This window comes from Erigeron canadensis, chromosome 9, assembly GCF_010389155.1.
Source record: "Erigeron canadensis isolate Cc75 chromosome 9, C_canadensis_v1, whole genome shotgun sequence".
NCBI classification, from domain to species: domain Eukaryota; kingdom Viridiplantae; phylum Streptophyta; class Magnoliopsida; order Asterales; family Asteraceae; genus Erigeron; species Erigeron canadensis.
In genome coordinates this window covers 36,451,797-36,471,598 of record NC_057769.1, presented here as the reverse complement: position 1 = coordinate 36,471,598, position 19,802 = coordinate 36,451,797, and the positions used below count along the sequence as shown (strand labels likewise).

At 33.8% G+C, this 19,802-nt stretch overlaps 3 protein-coding genes across 6 annotated transcripts; all 3 read right to left on the bottom strand.

The window, feature by feature from the left end:
- Positions 1–352: 352 nt before the first annotated feature.
- On the bottom strand, positions 353–6,921 carry LOC122582638. Of its 4 annotated transcripts, none has more exons than XR_006321206.1 (10): positions 6,070–6,920; positions 5,603–5,686; positions 5,247–5,330; positions 3,258–4,271; positions 2,111–3,016; positions 1,800–1,815; positions 1,549–1,649; positions 1,386–1,428; positions 904–1,176; positions 353–678 (listed from the first exon to the last, which is right to left on the bottom strand). XR_006321206.1 is itself a non-coding variant. In XM_043755059.1 (10 exons), the coding sequence occupies exons 1-9, from the start codon at positions 6,895–6,897 to the stop codon at positions 1,103–1,105; spliced, it is 3,150 nt and encodes a 1,049-aa protein (XP_043610994.1). In that variant the 5' UTR covers positions 6,898–6,920; the 3' UTR covers positions 353–678; positions 1,074–1,102. The 4 variants fall into 4 exon arrangements, 3 of the variants coding, with proteins under 3 accessions (XP_043610994.1, XP_043610995.1, XP_043610993.1); XM_043755059.1 differs by having other exon boundaries at positions 1,074–1,176; XM_043755058.1 differs by lacking the exon at positions 353–678 and having other exon boundaries at positions 815–998; positions 1,074–1,176.
- Positions 6,922–10,588: 3,667 nt separating this feature from the next.
- LOC122583748 (probable receptor-like protein kinase At5g59700) lies at positions 10,589–14,198 on the bottom strand. Its single transcript, XM_043756123.1, has 3 exons — positions 13,263–14,198; positions 10,820–11,827; positions 10,589–10,687 (listed from the first exon to the last, which is right to left on the bottom strand). Exons 1-3 carry the CDS (start codon positions 14,196–14,198, stop codon positions 10,589–10,591), a joined length of 2,043 nt encoding a protein of 680 aa, XP_043612058.1.
- Positions 14,199–17,606: 3,408 nt separating this feature from the next.
- On the bottom strand, positions 17,607–18,765 carry LOC122583746 (probable serine/threonine-protein kinase PBL25). The gene is made up of 2 exons (XM_043756122.1): positions 18,088–18,765; positions 17,607–17,777 (listed from the first exon to the last, which is right to left on the bottom strand). Exons 1-2 carry the CDS (start codon positions 18,763–18,765, stop codon positions 17,607–17,609), a joined length of 849 nt encoding a protein of 282 aa, XP_043612057.1.
- Positions 18,766–19,802: the final 1,037 nt, after the last annotated feature.

The window sequence follows — 19,802 nt, the reverse complement described above, 5'->3', positions numbered from 1 at the left end:
GGACCAATTTATTTGAAAGCACAAGTGTAATGGACTTTGTTTTTTTTTTTGAAATCGATATTGAATCTGAGAGTTCAGAAAATGCAAACCATAAAAGCAATCAAACCATATAAGCATTAGATATTAGATATTTATTTTTAATTAATGAAATTTTAAGTAAACAATAAATTAAGACGAAAAATACTACTCGTATTTAACTTTGAAGCTAACCTAAATACATACACTACTAAGTCTCACACAATCACAAAAGGAAAAAAAAACACACACACACACATAGATATAGTGGTGGAAGAGTAATGTGGTGACAAGTTGTATAAGTTTTTCAATACAATATAAAATAAAATACAACAAATGGAGAAAATAAAAAGATCATTACAAATGATAAACATTCAAGTATTGTTTCTCATCCATCCGGTTAATGCATTGTTCCTTGTATCTCGATCTATATGTGAACAATCTAGTGAAAACAATGTGACGACTTTGTATCTTATGCCGTTTCTTTTTGGCAAGAATTCATGGGTTACAACTTACATAAGTACAATCATTTCTAAGCTCGAATGTTGAGTTGAACTTTCATACGACACGCAGCTCCATCAATTGATCCAAAAATTCAACCTTCACTCATTCATTTGCATTAAATACTGGATGTCATAAGCTAGCTCAATCACTTCCAGAAATCTGCAATACAATTTGTCAAAATATTATCATGCGAGTATTTATATATGGGAATAGGATCCGTACTGCAGACTTTACCTAAGCTTAGGTACAGCTACTTTAAAAAAAGTTACAAATTAAACCTTTGAATTTGATAAACATACATAGTCCCCCTGAATTTTACATAACCTTCCTCTAAATTTTACATAATCCCCCTGCTTTACCTAAGATAGGTACCACATGCTTTACCTAACTTTTCCCCTTTATATATAGTGTCTCTTAGAAATAACATGATTGACTCTTTGTAGTCTCTAGGCAGTTTGGGCTCTCATGTATAACTTGAACTGAACATTCACAGAGTAACAATAATGAATAGGCAGATCCAGGAATTTGTCTTATTGGGGGCAAAAAAAATTTACTTCATGACCGATAAGCATCATAAGAGCCATTAAACAGTGGCAAAAAAAGCTGTAAATCTGCAACAAAATAGCCTCGAAATAACCGCAAAACAACCACAAAACCCTGCACATTTACAATAACTTGGCTTAAAAACAACAGCAAAAATCAGCCTGAAACAGGTAAAAAAAAAAACTTAAAATTAAACAGCCAAAAAACAGCAGCAAAAAATAGTTTAAAAAACAGCTTCCAAACATCAACTATACAACTTTTTGCAACCAATTTTTATGTCGAAAAGAAAGCAGCCAAAATCGGCTTTAAAAACTGGCAATTACCAGCAAGGTCATCTGTAACTTCTACATGTTCGTCAAGGTCATCCTGCATATTAGAAGATCGTAAATACTTGGATCACTTTCTTTGAGACGTGTTTGCTTATAACACTTAATAAGACTAAACGATAATGTGTTGTAAATAAATGAAATTAAAAGAATGGCATACAATGAGTCTAGTGTGCAGGTCAGGTTTTTCATTGACCACCAAAGCAATAGGTTTGGTACTAATCTCTGTTCCATTAAGTTTTTCTAAGGCTTCATCATGTTCTGCATAAAGAAATTCCAAAATAACACCATTATTGAAACTCTCGAAGGTTGTACAAATCTAATGAGAAATTGGAGCCAACGTAAGAAGATTACTGTGTTTATGTGCTATATATATATACTGAATTAGAAAGGGTTGTGAATATGGCTAACCTCTCATAGCTTGTCTCTGAAGACCAACAATGCCAGAGTTATCCAAACCAAAACATATGAAAACAACAAAGTCATTTGAAAAATAAAACAAAAAAAATCAAATCCAACAGCAACTAATTTTTATTAACTTAGTATTAACTTTCATCACATATTTCAGGAAATTTTTATTAAACTAAATATTTAGGTTATTTATTTCTTGATATCTTTTGATTTACTGTTTCTTTAATGAATACATAATACTGGTTTGCAGAACTATATGTAAATTATATGAAAGGAAGTCAGCTTTTGCAGAACTATATATGAGAACTAACTTGGAATTCCCGAGCCTCCTTTAGTTGTTGTAGAACTTCTTTTGCTGTTGGCCGTTTTTCTCTATCATCGTGTAAGCACTGGTAGGCAATCGTTTGAAATGCAGTCAATGCTTTTGGCACAATCTGTTCTTTTAGCGCCTCAAATACCAAGTCATCATGTTTTCCATTTTCAAAACTCACTTTGGTGAAATCTGGTAGATGCTGACGATTACGTTTATAGATCTCAAACGTTGATCTGCCACTCATGATCTCAAACAAAACCACCCCAAATGAATAAATATCGGATTCTTTGGTTAAGAAACCCGATTTCATGTAAAGTGGGTCCAAATAGCCTCGAGTGCCACATGCATGATCAATGACATAGTCTGTTTCCTGATTTATTGGACTTATCAAGGAAAGCCCAAAATCAGCAAGCTTTGCATGCCACTCATCATTAATTAGTAGAATGTTATCAGTTTTGATGTCCCTATGTATCACTATTGCTTGTTTTCCAGCTCCTCCATGAAGGAAAGCCAGGGCAGTTGCAACATCAATACATATATCAAGTCGTTTCACCCATGTAAGACGAACATCCTTCAAATAGTTATTAAGACTTCCTTGAGATGCATACTCGTAAACAATGATTTTTTCCTTCTCTTCATCACAATATCCCACAAGAGAGATGATATTCTCATGTTTATACTCGAAAAGAATTTGGATCTCATTCCTAAATTGCTGCTCTCCTTGACCAAGCCTTGTGTCCAATCGCTTCGCAACAATAATAGTATTGAGCCTGTCACCTTGTGGAACTTCTCCTTTATAAACGTTCCCGAATCCTCCTCTCCCAATGCAATTCTCATCATCGAAGTTTTTTGTGGCCAATCTTATGACTTCAAGTGAAATTTTGGGTTCGTCCTTGTTGTTTTCCTGTCAACCACGAGACACCAAAATAATTTCAAGATTCTAATATCGTAATCACTGTGACCTCTAAAAGTCAATATAATAATGAAAATGAACATACATATATGGACAAGCTTATATGCTATATAAAAAAAGTTTAATAAATGGATGACCTTAAGGAAAGAAACATATTGAATACTTGGTTGTTTTTCATGAAACATTATCATATAATGAAAAGCGATAATTTTGCTTTAAAATATTGACTTACCTGAAAGAATAAGGCATCCTGAAGCTCCTGGATGACCACTTTCATTGTTGGGCGTTTGTCTTGAGTTGTTGCTATGCACCGGTGTGCAATTTTTACAAATTTCTCCAAAGAATCTTTGTTTGGTCCTCTATTTAGAGTTAAGCTCTTTTCACCCCTTTGTTCCTTTAATATAGGATCTATCATTTCCGTTAGTGTTCCCTCTTGGAAGCATTGTCGTGCCACAAACGCTAGCCCAAATTCTTCACTCTCTTTTAAGTATATTGGGTCATAGGCTAACCTCCCACATAGGATTTCAAACAAAACTACACCAAAACTATACACATCTGATTCTCTTTTCAACTTGCCAGTCTCCCAATATTCTGGATCCCTGTAGCGAAGAACACCGGAACGAAAACTGTGATAGAGGGTGTCGTCATCTTGATTCGGAGGCAGGAATACCGACAGCTGAAAACCAATAACTTTTGCCCCCCAATTCTCGTCCAATTCTATGTTGTAGCTCATAATACCACGGTGTATTATCGCCTTTTGGTCCTCCATCTCTGTTTGAAGGTAATTCAATGCATTTGCAACATCAAGGCAAATTTTCAAACGTTTTTCCCAAGTAAGAGTATGCCTCATGTCGGTGTTTTTCCAGTAATCATAGAGGTATGCATTAGAAAGATGTTCAACAACAATGATCATCTCAGAATCTTCAACACAAAATCCAAGTAATTTGATTATGTTTGGATGCTTGCAAGTGTTAAGCATTTTAAACTCTGTGTAGAACATTTCTATTTCTATTTGATTTCTTGGGCGGAAACGTTCTATAACTACTGTGTTACGTGTCCTGCACATATCACTTTTATTCTCTTCTTCTTTGATGGAAGGCTTTTCTACATCAAAATGCTCGAGTTCTGCTCTGTAAAATTCTAAGTATTTGTATGAGGTGGGCACTATTCTGTATGTCGCGGAAAAGTTTTCTGTGGCCAGCAGTATATCACTGAGGGGAATCTTTAAGTTCTCCAATTTTTTTATCTGGAACAATTTTAAGACAAAGGGGTGGGATAGTTGGTTATTCTGAGTTACTTGGAAAAAATATATAAAGTCTTCTATCACAAAAAACTTGGGAGTTGATTTCATTCAAAAGTTTTACAATGCTTTGATTGCCAACATCTAAACATATATTTATCAATTGACTAATCATTATCATACAATTAGAATTTTATCATAAAAGATTAATACTCATGATACAATTAATTATGGAAAATAACTAATCCTCCTAACAAAATAGCCTAAAAATCCTCCTAACACTCTAAGAAAGTAACATGTGGTATCCACTAATTATCTTCTCAAACGAAAAGCCAATCCAACAATTATATGTGCCTCAAAATTTCTCAATCCCATAAACTATCATTCATACCACCATACCACGAAGATTAATACTCTGAATGAGATCTGGATATGATATTTGAAGAAGATTTGGTGACTTTGATATTTAGTTAGAGAGAAAGAGTAGATAGTAGTTTGGAGCTTAGATATAGGGTTTTTTTTTTTAAATTTGCATCAATCATTAACTATATGAACTTTGATATATATAGATATATAGAGAGAAACTGAGGAAAGATTTGATGTTGCTTTTATTGTTATTGTTGTGTTGTTGATGTGCATGATATAGAATTTGAAAATAAAATTTGAACAAGAAAAAAAAAATTGACAAGAAAAGCAAGAAAAAGAATAATGGTATGATGTTATAGCTATAAAAGGATATAAATACCTTGATGTGCAATGTTTGTAGAATTTAATGAGCAAAGAGACGGTCGTTAGTGTAGGGTGCAATGTGATACAAAATGCAACTACCAAGGTAACTGGTAATAAAAAAAACTTAAGGGTAAAAGTTTAATTTCAACAACGATAGTAGCCATTTGTGAAATTTACCCTAATAATAACTTTTTTTGTGAAAAACAAAAAAATAATACTCGTAGTTATCATTAACAATCAAATGGACCTTACCGCATAATCAGGTGTGAACGTAAGTTCCATCAATTCCTCAACTTCGTCAGCAACATGTACCATATCTAAGTGCTCCTCTTCCACCTTTATGAAATAATATAATTGATGAATTAAGTATGAAAATTGAATAGGTTGAACAAAGGTTAAGTAATTAGAGGAGCATTTGAACAGTAAGACGGTCCCGACATTTGATTTTTAATAGTGATTGTGGTAGCTTCATACGAGGTGTAATAGAAGATGATGTTCTGCTTAATTAAAGTTTTTTATTAATAATTGATAGCTAAATGAGATAATTAATTATATAGGAAAGAAAATTTCACTAAATGAATTATTATTAACAATTAAATGGACATTACCGCATAATTAGGACTCAACGTAAGTTCCATGGATTCCTCAACTTCGTCAGCAACATGTACCCTATCTACGTGCTCTTCTTCCTCCTTTATGAAATAATATAATTGGTGAATTAAGTATGAAAATTGAATGGGTTGAACAAAGGTTAAGTAATTAGAGGAGCATTCAAACAATAAGACGGTCCCGACATTTGAATTTTAATAGTGGTTGTGGTAGCTTCATACGCGGTGTAATTGAAGATAATGTTCTGCTTCACACGAGGATTCATGTTACACAAGTATATACATGATGCATGAAGATTTCATGATAACGACTTTCAGTTAAAAATAATATATTTTATTTGTTTTACTTTAATACTTGTTTTATCTGAACTATAGCATATATATGTTTAATGTTTTACTTCAAATAAAACAAGTATCAATATGTATCTTAGTCTAATGACAATAAAGTAATTGAATTATAGGGTTACCTGAAAGAACAAGGCATCCTGAAGCTCCTGAATGACCACTTTTATTGTTGGTCGTCGGTCTTGAGTTTCTGCTATGCACTTGTAGGCAATGTTTACAAATTTCTTTAAGGAATATTTGTTTGGTCCTCTATTTAGAATAAAGTCGTTTTCTCCCCTTGGTTCCTTTAATATAGGATCTATCATTTCTATTAGTGTTCCCTCTCGGAAGCATCGTCGTGCCACAAACGCCAACCCTTGCTCACTCTCCATAAGATATATCGGGTCATAGGCTAATCTACCACATAGAACTTCAAACAGAACTACTCCAAAACCATATACATCTGATTCTCTTTTCAACTTACCAGTCCCCCTATATTCTGGATCGATATACTCTCGAGTGCCGATATAAGAATTGTGATAAAGAGCGTCGCCATCTTGATTCGGAGGCAGGAATACCGAGTATCGAAAGTCAACAATCTTTGCCCCCCAATTCTCATCCAACGCAATGTAGTAGCTCTTAATATCACGGTGTATTATGGTCTTTTGGTCCTCCATCTCATAATGAAGATAATTTAGTGCATTTGCAATATCGAGACAGATTTTCAACCGTTTTGCCCAAGTAAGAAAAGGCCTCAAGTTGAGGTTTATCCAATAATCTTCAAGGTATTGATTAGGAAGATGCTCAATGACAAGGATCATCTCAGAATCATCAACACAAAATCCAAGTAGTTTGACTATCCTTGGATGCTTGCAAGTGCCAAGCATTTTAATTTCCGTAATGAATGTTTCTTCTCCTATGTCGTCTTTTCTTGGGGGGTAACGTTTTATAACTACTGTGTTGCGTGTCATAAAAAAAAAAAAAGGAAAGACAAGACAAGAAGGTCTTACCGAATTTTCAAGTTTCAATGCGCTTGTTAACTTAAGTTCCATGGATTCCTTAATTCCATGGACATCTTGAACCATGTCCGGGCATTGTCTCTCATCCTTCTTTAAGAAAATAATATATGGTGAGATAAAGAACAGGCAAATTACTTCTATATAAAAGTATTTTAGTTGTCCACTTCACTATTATATAAGTATAAACCAAAATCTCAATCTATGTTAATACTCGACAGTGACGTATGGTTGTTTTGTCATATATTCATACTTGTATATCAAATACCCAGTTACTAGTTTACTACAATATTCACAAAATTTGACCAAACAATTTCTCTATCACATTACAGACACTACTTTTATATTATTGGAATCTGGAGGTGATAGGGCGGTGCCGGATATCCACCGGAATCTGGAGATGATGGGGAACGGGTAGTTTAGGTATAGAAATTTAAATGAAAAAAAAATAAAATTACCGTTGCTGCTTCTTCCGCCGCCGTTGATTTTGCCGTCGCCGGAATCTTCTAAAATGATAATTATATACACCTGATATAATTGTAATAGATGAAAAAGTGATCGCAAACCCCATCACAATCCACTGCACCTTCCCAACCACACGCCACTCTTCGCGTTCATCCGGCGATACCTTCTTCTCCGGCTATACTTCGTCACCGGGAAAAACGAGTCATTTACAGATATGTGTTTGCAGCTGTTTTACATCTCTAGTGGTGGTGATTTTTGTAGAGATGGTATATTACCAGCCATAAGAAAACTTCGATACACGTCAGATGTGTTGGTGGATGATTTTGGTTGGGGGGTTTTCATTATACTAATTTTAATGTTTTTCTTTAAAATGAATATTTAAATTTACCAAGTTGTCTACGTGACGTTCAAATATATATACTAGCACGGCACCCGTGCGCGGCGGTGTTCGGGCGGTGACGGTGTGGTGGGGGACGACTTTTGGTGGTAAAGACGATGTCAAGTAGTGTAAATAATTGATGTAAAAAGTTAATTGAGATATTTTAAAAAAGTAAGAAATAATAATGTAATATATCATTAATGGGTAATTTTTATTGGGAGATGGAGGATTCAGATTATTGGAGTAAGGAGATGACCAAGGGCAAAAAAGTAAAATTACATGTCCCAAATTGTGTAAGGAGTATTTTTAATAAGGAGTATAGAAGTATAGATATAGATATAGATATACATAATGATAATTTAAACTCATTATTACTAACTTCTAAGGGGGTGTTCGGTATGATGGAATAGAAAAGGAGAAAGGGTTTGGAAAAGATTTCTCTTGTTTGTTTGTAATGGAAAAAGAAAATGAGAAAAGAGAAAGGGGAATCGATTACATTATCTACATTTCCATTCTCTATGATATTATATGGGTGAGAATGAAAATTTTTTTTTTTATTTTTATTTTTTAAAGATGTTATATGTAATAAATGTATTATTATTTAAAATTTTATTTTATTTTATATATCCATTCTCTGTGAGTACCAAATAACGAAATCCATTCATTTCCAAATACTCATTTTCTTTCTCACTATTTCCATTCTCTATGATTCCTTCCTACCAAACACCCCCTAATATACTAACCTAAAATTTGTTTACTTTTATATTTACGAGAGTAAGTACCCGCGCGTTGCGGCGGTGAGATGGTGGGATGATAGGTCATGAAGTGTGATAGCCAAAAGCCTTAACCGTACGGGTTCCGCCATCGGATTTAAAAATTCGTCGAAAGCATATCGAATGACATCTCTAATGAAAGAGCATGAAATTTTAAGAACACCCATATAATTTTTATAATTTATCGATGTACGGTTTGTGAGATAAAAGATTTTGAATGAATTGGAGGAGTAAATGATTTATGGAGGAGAGAGAAAAAAAAGATGATTGGTTGAGATTTGAGAATAGAGAAAGGGTGTTTGGTAATATAGAATTCATAGAAGGGACATTTTGGGAAGTAAATGTTGAAACTTAAAATTTTGGACAGGGAGAATCTGCTTTATAATAAGAGAGCAAGTACCCGCGCGTTGCGACGGTAAAATAATGAGGGTGATAGGTCATAGGAGGTTATATGTCATAAAGTGTCATAGTCAAATGCCTTAGTCGTACGGGCTCCACACTTGGATTTAAAAATCGTCGAAAGTATATCGAATGACATCTCTAATGAAAGAGCATGAAATTTTAAGAACACCCATATAATTTTTATAATTTATCGATGTACGGTTTTTGAGATAAAAGATTTTGAAAGAATTAAAAGAATAAAATGATTTATGGAGGAGAGAGAAAGTTGTATGCATTGATGTATAGTACATTATGCATTAATATGTGTATATTGTTGAATTGAATGTTGAAAGTTGAAAAGTGAATTTGCTTTATAAAATAGTATAGATACCGTCGATATTAAATGAATATTAAAACTAATTAAAAGACATTGATAATATAATTATCGATTAATTATCTTTGTACAATGAAATATAATTATTTTAATATAATATAAAACTAGATTATATTGATAGATTACATATAATATTTTACTAACCTATTATATTTTTATTTTCTTATTTAATCTAACTTTGTAAAATATCAATGTTAACTTAGATATTTATTTATCAATTTCATACACATATTTTGATATTTGCTTTATATTCGGTTTATATTTTCTCTGATCACTTTTATATCTTCTTCTTCCTCTATTTTTTTCTTTTTCAAATATCTACATTATTTTTTTTATAGATTTTACATAAATAATAAGAGTATAATATCATTAAGAATTCGTTTAATCTAATTATAAAACTTATTAGTAAATGATACAATCAACTTTTATAGAATGTTAATTTAAAGATCTTTTATTATATTTTTTGGTCTTTCATATGATTTGAATTAGAGTATTATCATTTGATAACACGCTTACCCACGCAATGCGGCGGTGGTCGTGGCGACGATGGTGTGGTGGTGGGATCGACTGTTAATGGTGGAGGCGGCTTCGAGTGATGTAAATAATTGATATAAATGGTTAATTGAGATATTTTTGAAAGATAAATGATTGGTAGTGAACATTCAAAATAAAAAATGTTTGATAGTGTAATTTAATCATTAATATTAATAGGGTAGTGTATGTAAAAAAATTAAGAGATGTTAAATGAAAATATTACATAATTTTCAACACTTTCAAAAAAAAAGTGTTTTTTACTTTATAATATAGTAATATAGTATAGATACGACGTAATAAATAATTAGTAATTATTTTTACTTATGGTCCATCAAACAGATATTATCTAGTGTGTATATATATATTCCCATAATTACTTTTAGTTGTGGTGTCTAATGGTCCATTGGACAGGTATAATCTAATGTGTATATATATTCCCATAATAATAATAAAGTCATTGATCTAGAAACGTGACACTAAAGTAAACGGTCAAATTAGTGACATGACGATAACACACAAGACTAAACTATTGCCACGTTGGTGGTTTTGAAAAACCAAAATAGTAGTTTTCAGCACTAGTTCACTACTAATTTACACACGCTTTGTATAAATATGGAGGGAGATTTTAGTAATTTAATTTATATTTATTTTCGTAAAATGAACAACTTAGATATTTTAGAAGTAAGTTTCCGTTTAACAAAACACAAAATAATAATAATTCTAAAAAATAAAGGACATTACCGAATTTTCACGTGACAAGTTCAGTTCTATCGATTCCTCAACTGCATCAGCAACATGCACCACATCTAAGTGCGTTTCCTTTATGAAATAACAAATATGGTGAAATAAGTAAGAAAATTTAAGATATGAACAAATTAATGTTTATATAAAATCTGTATTAAAATCAATATCTTAATTTAAGATAGTAAAGTATATCAACTATATAGTTACCTGGAAGAATAGTGCTTTTTGAAGCTCCCGAATGACTACTTTCATTGTTGGACGTTGGTCTTGAGTCTGGGCTATGCACTGGTGTGCAATTTTTACAAACTTCTCCAAAGAAACTTTTTTGGGTCCTCTTTGTGGAATAACACTGTTTTCACAACTTTCTCCCTTCAATATTGGATCTATCATTTCCATTGGTGTTCCCTCCCGGAAGCATCGTCGTGCCATAATCGCCATCCCTTGCTCGCCGTCCTTAAGGTATATCGGGTCAGAGGCTGACTTCCCACATAGGAATTCAATCAAAACTACTCCAAAATTATATACATCTGATTCTCTTTTCAGCTTAGTAGTCTCTTTATACTCTGGATCAATATAATATCGAGTTCCGTAAATAATATTGTGTAAGATATAGTCATCATTTGGAGGGAGGAATACCGAGCGTCGAAAGTCAATAATTTTTGCCCCAAAATTCTCGTCCAATGCTATGTTGTAGCTCCTAATATCACGGTGTATTATCGTCTTTTGGTCCTCCATCTCAGTATGAAGGTAATTCAATGCATTTGCAACATCGAGGCAGATTTTCAAACGTTTTTCCCATGTAAGAACTTGCCTCATGTCAGTGTTATTCCAATAACTTAGAAGGATTCCATTACAATGTTGCTCAACGACAAGGATCATCTCGGAACCTTCATTAGAGAATCCAATTAGTTTGACTATGCCTGGATGCTTGCAAACGTCAAGCATTTTAATTTCCGTATAGAACATTTCTTCTCCTGTCTCGGAGTCGTCTTCACTTAGGAGGATGCGTTTTATAAGGATAGTGTTGCGTCTCCTGGGTAGTTCATCTTTACTCCTCCCTTCTTTGATGGATGGATTTTCCTCCTCAAAATTCTCGATTTCCGCTATGTATAAGTTACAGAAGTCGTCATACCCTATGCGGTAATCCTCGGAAAAGTTATCGGTGGCCAACATTATATCACCGAGTGGAATCTTCAAGTGTTCCATGTTCTGTATCTGCACCATGGTGACAACAAGGGGGTGAAAAGGGTGTGACCTCAGGACATGCTAGACTGCCTATAATGAAACTTTAATGATCACCAAAAAGAAAGCAAAAATTTTTGTACCAAACCCACCACATTTCTTAATATCAGTTACTGTGGAAAAAATTAATATGGATATATTATTTAAGCATACTACTCGTCTATATGATAGAATTACGAGAAAAGAAAAGAGCTAATTGTTTGAAAAATGCTCCAACTTTGACACTTTTGTTTTTTTGGGGTTCCAACAAAAAAAAGTTCTATTTTAGGGATTAAAACCGGTTAAACCTTTTATCGTGGGCCTTCATACAAGTAGCCAGTCATTTTTTAATTTATATGTAATTTTAAATTGAATAAAATAAAAAAAGTATTGCCATGTCTGAATATGTATGTGCCACATCGAATCCATTTTGTTCTATCAATTTATGGCATTTCACATCATTTACATCACCTATATATAACTGTGTGTATATTTATATTTAATGTTTTATATATATATATTATATATATACATATTCTCAATTACAGTCAAGATCCAAACCCATTACTAGATTTATGAGTGTACGTCAGTTAAAAAGAAAGAAAAGTAGGATGCGTATGACTAGTATACGTTCTTGTTATTAAGTCAAGATCCAAACACATTAACAAAAGAAACCCCATTTCTCCTACCACCATAAACCGCCATCACCATGGGCCATAACCACCCTTCAACCACCTACCTCCCGGCTATCGAGTATTTGAGAAGCGACCCATCAAATTTCTTGTTCGCCGGAATCTTTTGCCATCGGCGTTCTTCAAATCATTGGATTCATTTGCCATCGTTCAATGTTCCCATCGGTTAGCAACCAGAATCTTTACTCAGTTCAAAACCAATGCTTTTATCCACTGGAATCAGATCCGGAATCAAGGGGTGATGAAGCCATTGGTGGCAGCATCGATGGTGACGGTCAGAGATGCAAAACGATAGAAAAATAAAATAAAATCGGATGGCGGAGAAACGCAGCTCCAACGATGATTTGTGAAAGATTAATTATGGTTGCTCATTCCTTTGTTTTGTATTTGAAGTGATATACAGTAATTGATATATGTATAGATAGGTGTTTTTCTCTGATTGTATTTTTGGGTTTGTCCAAGAAAAAGATTAGGAGTGCTAACTAAAAACGCATGATAAAGAAATTCACATGGCAAAAGGACGTGGCATATTAGGTGTTAAAAAAAAAGGCTACAACCGGCTAAATATAGTCCACATCGACAAAAACAGGTCATAGTCCAACGATAGATGTTTTAACCGGTTTCAATCCCTTTAATAGAACTTTTTTTTATTGGAACCTCACAAAAACAAAAGTGTCAAAGTTAGAGCACTTTTCAAATAATTAGCCCAAAAGGAAAAGGAAAGACAGAGGAGTTACCAAATTTTCAAGTGGCTGCTGAAGTTCAAATGCTTTCTCAAGTTCAATGACAATATCGTTCATTTTTGGACGTTGTACTCTGTCCTCCTTTAAGCAAGAATACGCTACTTCGTATAACCTGGTGAGTGATCGCCTGGTCATTTGATGCCGTAGATCAGGATGGATAATATTATTCAGTGATTTGTTTTCATAGTGAAATATAAACAATGGAGCTAAAAATCTATTATCTACATGATTTGGAATAAAAGCTTTCCTCCCACATAATATTTCACATAAAACCACTCCAAATGAGTAGATATCTGACTTATGACTTACACCTCTGGTCTTTACAATTGATGGGTCCATATACCCTTTTGTGCCAACAGCTTCTGAAAGGACAACCCGGTCCATTCGGTTTACCGATTGTTTGATAGAATATTCGAAACCAGATAACTTGGCTTCAAATTTAGCATCTAATAACACTGTGTAGCTGTTGATATTACGGTGTATGACACTAGAACCTCGCCCCTCACCGCTATGGATGTATCTTAATGCACGCGCAACTCCAACACATATATTCAGTCTTTGAATCCATGTGAGGGTTGTTGGGTCACTAAGATACATCGACAGACTTCCCTTGGTGGCCTCATCCTTGTTTATAATGATCTTTTCCCCATTCTCATCACAAAACCCAATCAGAGAAAATATATTCTCATGCTCTAGACCAGAAAGCACTGAAATCTCGGTCCAGAACTCGACGCCTCCCCCTCTATGCTTTGGATCTAGTCTCCGAGCAGCAATATCCACCATCTCCCCAGACACCAAGAGTTGTCCTCTATAAACCTTTCCGAAACCACCACCTCCGATGACATATTCCTCATCAAAGTTGTTGGTGGCCTTCACAACCTCTTCTAATGAAATTTGTAAGTGTTTAAGAGTTGTGATTGTGGATGTCATATCTCTGTATCAAGTATGTAGCAAGCAATAGGTTGTGAATGAATTTTTTGGCATGTTATTACAATAATTATAATAAGAAAATAAAGATAAAATCTAAAAAGAATTTAGTAGCCGCGGGGCAATGTACGTTTTAGTCTCTATTTACGTATATATTGAAGCTGATGCCAGAATATATATATGCATGGTTGATACATGTTGTGACGCTCTAACTACAAAGTTTATTGACAATATATTGAGTAAAAAGTATTCCTTTTACACCTAAAGTCTACTATGAGATATATCGATAACAAGAGGTGTACTTCGCCTTTAGCTGCAGGTCACTTGCAACCACATATTTCTTATGAAATGATATCCACTTTACATCTATTTCATTACATCATACTATTTACCAATTTTTTATAAAACATTTGACTTTGCCGAGTCAACATTCGCTCAATTCATATATAATGCCATGATACTTTAGTTCAACAATAGTGATATGAAGCAGTGGCGGAGCCAGGATTTTTATCCTGGGGTCGCCAAACAGATTTCAGATTTCATGATACTAATGATACAAAGTTAAACTACAAATTTCAGTTACCCAAGTCAGGAGTTGTCAATTACCTTAAAACTGATTAAATACTTAAAAATACTACTAAAAATATAGAATTTTATAGAAATTGAGGGGTTGCCATGGCCACCTGTGACCATCACATAGCTCCTCCACTGATATGAAGAGTGTTTTACTAATTCAATGATTAATTAACTCAAATCCTCAGAGGAGTAACCTCATATGGATCACTGCCTCAATAAATATCCCAAAATATGTTTAAAAAAGTATCCCAAAATAATTCATGTCCTGTTTAATTGTAAAAACACTCCTTATCTATTATGAATTTTTTTTTTTTTAAAAGTAATCAAAAACATAAAACATGATAAAATTGGAAACTAAAATTATAAAACAACATCCCTGACCTATTTCGCATTGAGAGCCTAGAATCAAAATAGATGAGTCACTGTGGCCACTAATATATCTTTTTTTATGGAACCAAGAATTGAATGTACGTGCTTTAGAGGCAGAAGAGGTCGAGGAGTTTTTAGAGGTCGTGGAAGAGGCTTGAGCAGAAACAGCAATACCTCCTTGTATTGCACCATCTATAGTGGACGCGTTTTTAGAGTTTTTAGTGGACGCGTGGTTACACTAAAAAATTTCGCCGGTCCAAATCCAATGAAGCCAACTATGCCGAAGAAGATGAAGAGATATACAATGATTAATTATTGCTTGTTTATGGCATGCAAAAACAAGTACGCAAATAGTGCATCTGATATATGGTATATGGAAAGTGTTTGTTCTTGAATCTGGAAAGGAAAGACAGGCAGAGTCGTAGAGAAGTACTTAATTCTGAGTTTAACTTTACATACTAAATCCGTACAAATTGTACAAAATGTACAAATTGGAAAATGTACCAAGTGGAAAATGTACAAATTGGAAAACAATGATGATAATTTAATGAAAGAAGTTTACATACTCTTACTTAATCCGTACTACTTTGAATCTACTCATAATTTTTTGAGTTAATTACATTTTTCGTCCCTGTGGTTTGCACCAACTTTCAGGTTTCATCCCTGACTTCACGAAATTACGTGTTTCATCCCTAAGTATGGAATTCCGTTAGCATATTTGGTACACGACCCAAACGGACGTTAAAAATGGGGTCACATGACAGGCACACCGAGGATATAATGGTCATTTCAAACTTATAGGACCAAAAGTGTAATTTAACAATTATAATCTTCTTTCTTCATAAAAAAACACCACCAAATCAAAATAAATAAATTATATATCACTCCACATCAATTTACACAAATCTATCTATCCATATCAAATTCAATACCAATCACAAAATCAAAAATCTATTATGTACAGATATATTCATATATTATAACCAAAACTTCCATCTCTGACATATTTCTCCACATATATAACTATTATATTTATACATATTATTAGAAGGAAAAAGGTTTTGAATGTTGTGCATCACACCCCATATAGATCTGAACATAATATATGTATAATATATGTATATATCAGATCTATATATGTAGTAGTGCAAAACGGGGATACATGTTGTATCAGAAAGGGAAGAAACATGGGGATCCGAGTGGTGGTTTGCCGGATGCGAGTGGTAGAGGATACGAGTGGTGATGGCCAGGAACTCGTATATATGTATCCATCTCTATCTTTATCTTCAAGTGCTATATGGATACATATATCCATCTATATCTATTTATAAATGGGGGTGGTGTGAGTAATGAAGGCCGAGTATAGTGGTGGCCGGAAGTTCATATTGTTGGGGTGGGAAGAGATTGAAAGAGATGAGATTTAGGGAATACAATACATTTTTTTATGTTGTTACTGATGTCATTATTAGCCATAGATCTCTATGTATATGAGAGTGTGTATATGCAGGTATGTGTATATAAGGTACTAGTATATAGTCAGACATCAATAGATCTAGATCCAGATATAATGACTTCACGAAATTACATTTTAGAGTTAATTAATTTTAGAGATTCAAGATTGTTTATTTTGATTCATGATGGATGTTTAATTTGTTGTTGAAGATAATAGTTGATAAAAAATAGGAAATGGGTTATGGTGTTTTTGGGAAAATCTTTTTTTTTTGATGTTGATCAGGAAGATATAAAAGAATGATGGCTTTATGTATTATTTGACTCAAAAATGTCTTGATTTTATATTTATGAATTTTATGATTTTTGATTTGATTGAGATGAATGATAAAAAAAAATATATAAGAAAGTTATAGAAATCTGGAAATAGATGAAGATATAATGTTGTTATTGATGAAGATATTGATGAAAAGACAAATACGCCCTCATGTGCTAGGCACATGTCTGACTTAACAGTTGTTTTTAACGTCCGTTTGGGTCGTGGATTAAATTTGTTAACGGAGTTCCAAACTCAGGGATGAAACACGTAATTTCGTGAAGTCAGGGATAAAACCTGAAAGTTGGTGCAAACCACAGGGACGAAAAATGTAATTAACTCTAATTTTCTTTTTAATGAACAACAATAAATGAATAATATTAATAAACGATCACAAGCAAGATACTAGTGATCAATATACAAAATACAAAATCTAGAAATACAACACTTTAAACAATGTAGACTCTTCTTAGAACTTTAACAGCAAAGGTTGCGAAAAGGGTGGAAAAAAACTCATGCCAATTACATAAATACTCGATATTTATAGTTTATATATCAGTAGATTACGTATGATTAATTGTGGGAACGATTGATCGTCTTCTTCAATCTTATGTGTGATTCATCAATCGTACAAACACCAATGAGCTTACATGGTGCGTTAGAAATCTCCCGATTCCACAGGGCCATCTAAAATAATCATATTAATTCCACCTTCCATTAGCGTCCCCACCTTCCTCGAAAAACGAGCAAGTTTGCTGTTGTAGTAATGGTTGTTTTTCAGTAGAGGTGATAGTGCCTGAAAATTCATCTTCCCCTCCTTCCAGGTACTGTATCCCATCTGTCGAACGTGGAATTATAAGAATTGTCAGGAACTATAAACATGACCAAATTCTTAAAGAAAGATAAAAAGTTCATGAATCTGTTGGTTAAAAGTTAGAACTTACTTGAGATGCGAGTGCAATCCTAAGTTGTTTTACAATGTCATCATAGAAGGACGTTTATTATGGTCTTCTTGTAGACATTGATATGCAATTGCAGAGAAGGCATCCAAAGAACATGGTGATATTTGCTCTCGTATACTCTTGAGAACAATTTTGCGCACTTCCTTTTCCTCGTAGGAGCGTTGTGCCAACTCTGATAGCAGTGGATGAGACCTGTAACGATTCCGGGTCTTCCACATACCATCTCAAAGAGCAATACTCCAAAGGAGTAGACGTCGTTTTCTTTCGTCAAGCACCCTGAATTAATATAAGCTGGATCACAATAACCTTTCGTGCCTTCCACAGTATTGAAATGAAATGATGTAGCATTGTGTTCGACAACGACTGGTACAACACGGGAAAGACCAAAATCTGATATTTTGGCATTCCATTTTGTATCAAGTAATATATTGTAACTTTTGATATCGCTATGTAACACGAATTGTTTGGTCACACTAGGTGTGTGAGTGTGAAGATGCTTAAGACCACGAGCGACCCCAATGCATACGTTGAGGCGGTCAACCCATGAAAGTTTACCGCTACTAAGATGCATGTTGAGGCTTTGCATGGGTAGATACTCGTACACAAGCAGTTTCTCATCACCCTCGTCTGAAAAACCCAACAATTTGATTATGTTTTCGTGTTTATAATCGGAAAGAATTGAGATCTCATTCCAAAATTGAGCCTCTCCTTGACCACCAGTTCGGTCTAGGCGCTTCACAGCAACCATAACCCGCCGTCCAGAGTGGACAAGTTCGCCTTTGTAAACTCTCCCGAATCCACCTCCACTGATGAAGTTTTTTTCATCAAAGTTTTTGGTGGCTAATTTTATATCTTCAAGCCGGATACTGAGGTGTTCAACAGGTTCTCGATAAGACATTTTTAACGAAGAAAGACTAAATTATCCTGAAAAATACAGTTATAGATAGATAGAGCTTTAGAAGAAAGTAATTATAATAGTTCAGATGTGTGTCTCTGGATGTGAAACTGGTGTGGTATTTATAATATACAGAAGGAAAGCCTTTGTCAATTAGGACTGGTTTCTTTGTAAGCGGCAAATGCGTAGTTGAGTTTGTTTAATAACAAAGCCATCATGATGGATTCTTCTTGACAAACCAGGTAAACGAACCATGGAATCTTACTAATATTAGAAAGGGGAAAAGAAGGAACTCAGAAACAGGCTGTATAGTAAGTAAGTAAGTAGCTAGTGGATCGGAGTTGTTTAATAGCCATTGGTGTGATCTGTTTACTCAGTCCAACAACTTGATCAGTTAAAAACTATAGCTTATAATTAACTAGAACTTACATAAATTAGTCTAATGTGTTCACATTCATCTACTTGAATATGGATAGTGTCTGATTGTACAACTTGAGAGATCAAATATTGTTCTTAAAAGTAAATTATAGATGATGCTTGACCTGTTGACCAATTCAATCAATTTTGTACGTCCCAATATAACTACTAACTAATATCACAAGCTCAAAAGAATAATTCTAACTTGATTAATAATGACAAAACTAACTCATTAGAACATCTACTACAGTCGTTGTCCTGTTCTTCAATTTAACCCATTCCCTGTCGGGCATCTAGCGTATCTTTGTCATTCACTCGAAAAGGCGTAAAAATGATGATTAAACTTAGGGAGTCTCAAAATTCAAAAGAATATTGTTGTTGACATAACTATCATAGTAACTAATACCAAAATTTCAAGAATAACTCTGACTATATTAACAATTCAAAAGAATAATTCTGTAATACATATCATAGTAACAAAATCAACTCATTGAAAAGCACCTAAAACGTTGGGTTGTCCTTCAGTAATCCAGTCCACGTCGTTCGTGATACCTTTGTCATTCACTCGAAAAGGCCTAACAATGATGATTAAACTTATAAACTTAATACCATCATTTCTAATC

Excerpts from the sequence above, each read along its gene's own strand:
- LOC122582638 (XM_043755059.1), bottom strand. The coding sequence starts at position 6,897 with ATGACACGCAACACAGTAGTTATAAAACGTTACCCCCCAAGAAAAGAC. Across the intron at positions 4,272-5,246 it reads CGTTCACACCTGATTATGCG|ATAAAAAAATTGGAGAACTT; the intron begins GTAAGGTCCATT and ends AAATTGTTCCAG. Across the intron at positions 1,177-1,385 it reads AGTTACAGATGACCTTGCTG|GGTTTTGTGGTTGTTTTGCG; the intron begins GTAATTGCCAGT and ends GTAAATGTGCAG.
- LOC122583748 (XM_043756123.1), bottom strand. The coding sequence starts at position 14,198 with ATGACATCCACAATCACAACTCTTAAACACTTACAAATTTCATTAGAA. Across the intron at positions 11,828-13,262 it reads AGCAGCCACTTGAAAATTTG|ATACAGAACATGGAACACTT; the intron begins GTAACTCCTCTG and ends ACCATGGTGCAG. Across the intron at positions 10,688-10,819 it reads AAAAAGCACTATTCTTCCAG|GAAACGCACTTAGATGTGGT; the intron begins GTAACTATATAG and ends TATTTCATAAAG.
- LOC122583746 (XM_043756122.1), bottom strand. The coding sequence starts at position 18,765 with ATGTCTTATCGAGAACCTGTTGAACACCTCAGTATCCGGCTTGAAGAT. Across the intron at positions 17,778-18,087 it reads GAGTATTGCTCTTTGAGATG|TTCCTGACAATTCTTATAAT; the intron begins GTATGTGGAAGA and ends TCATGTTTATAG.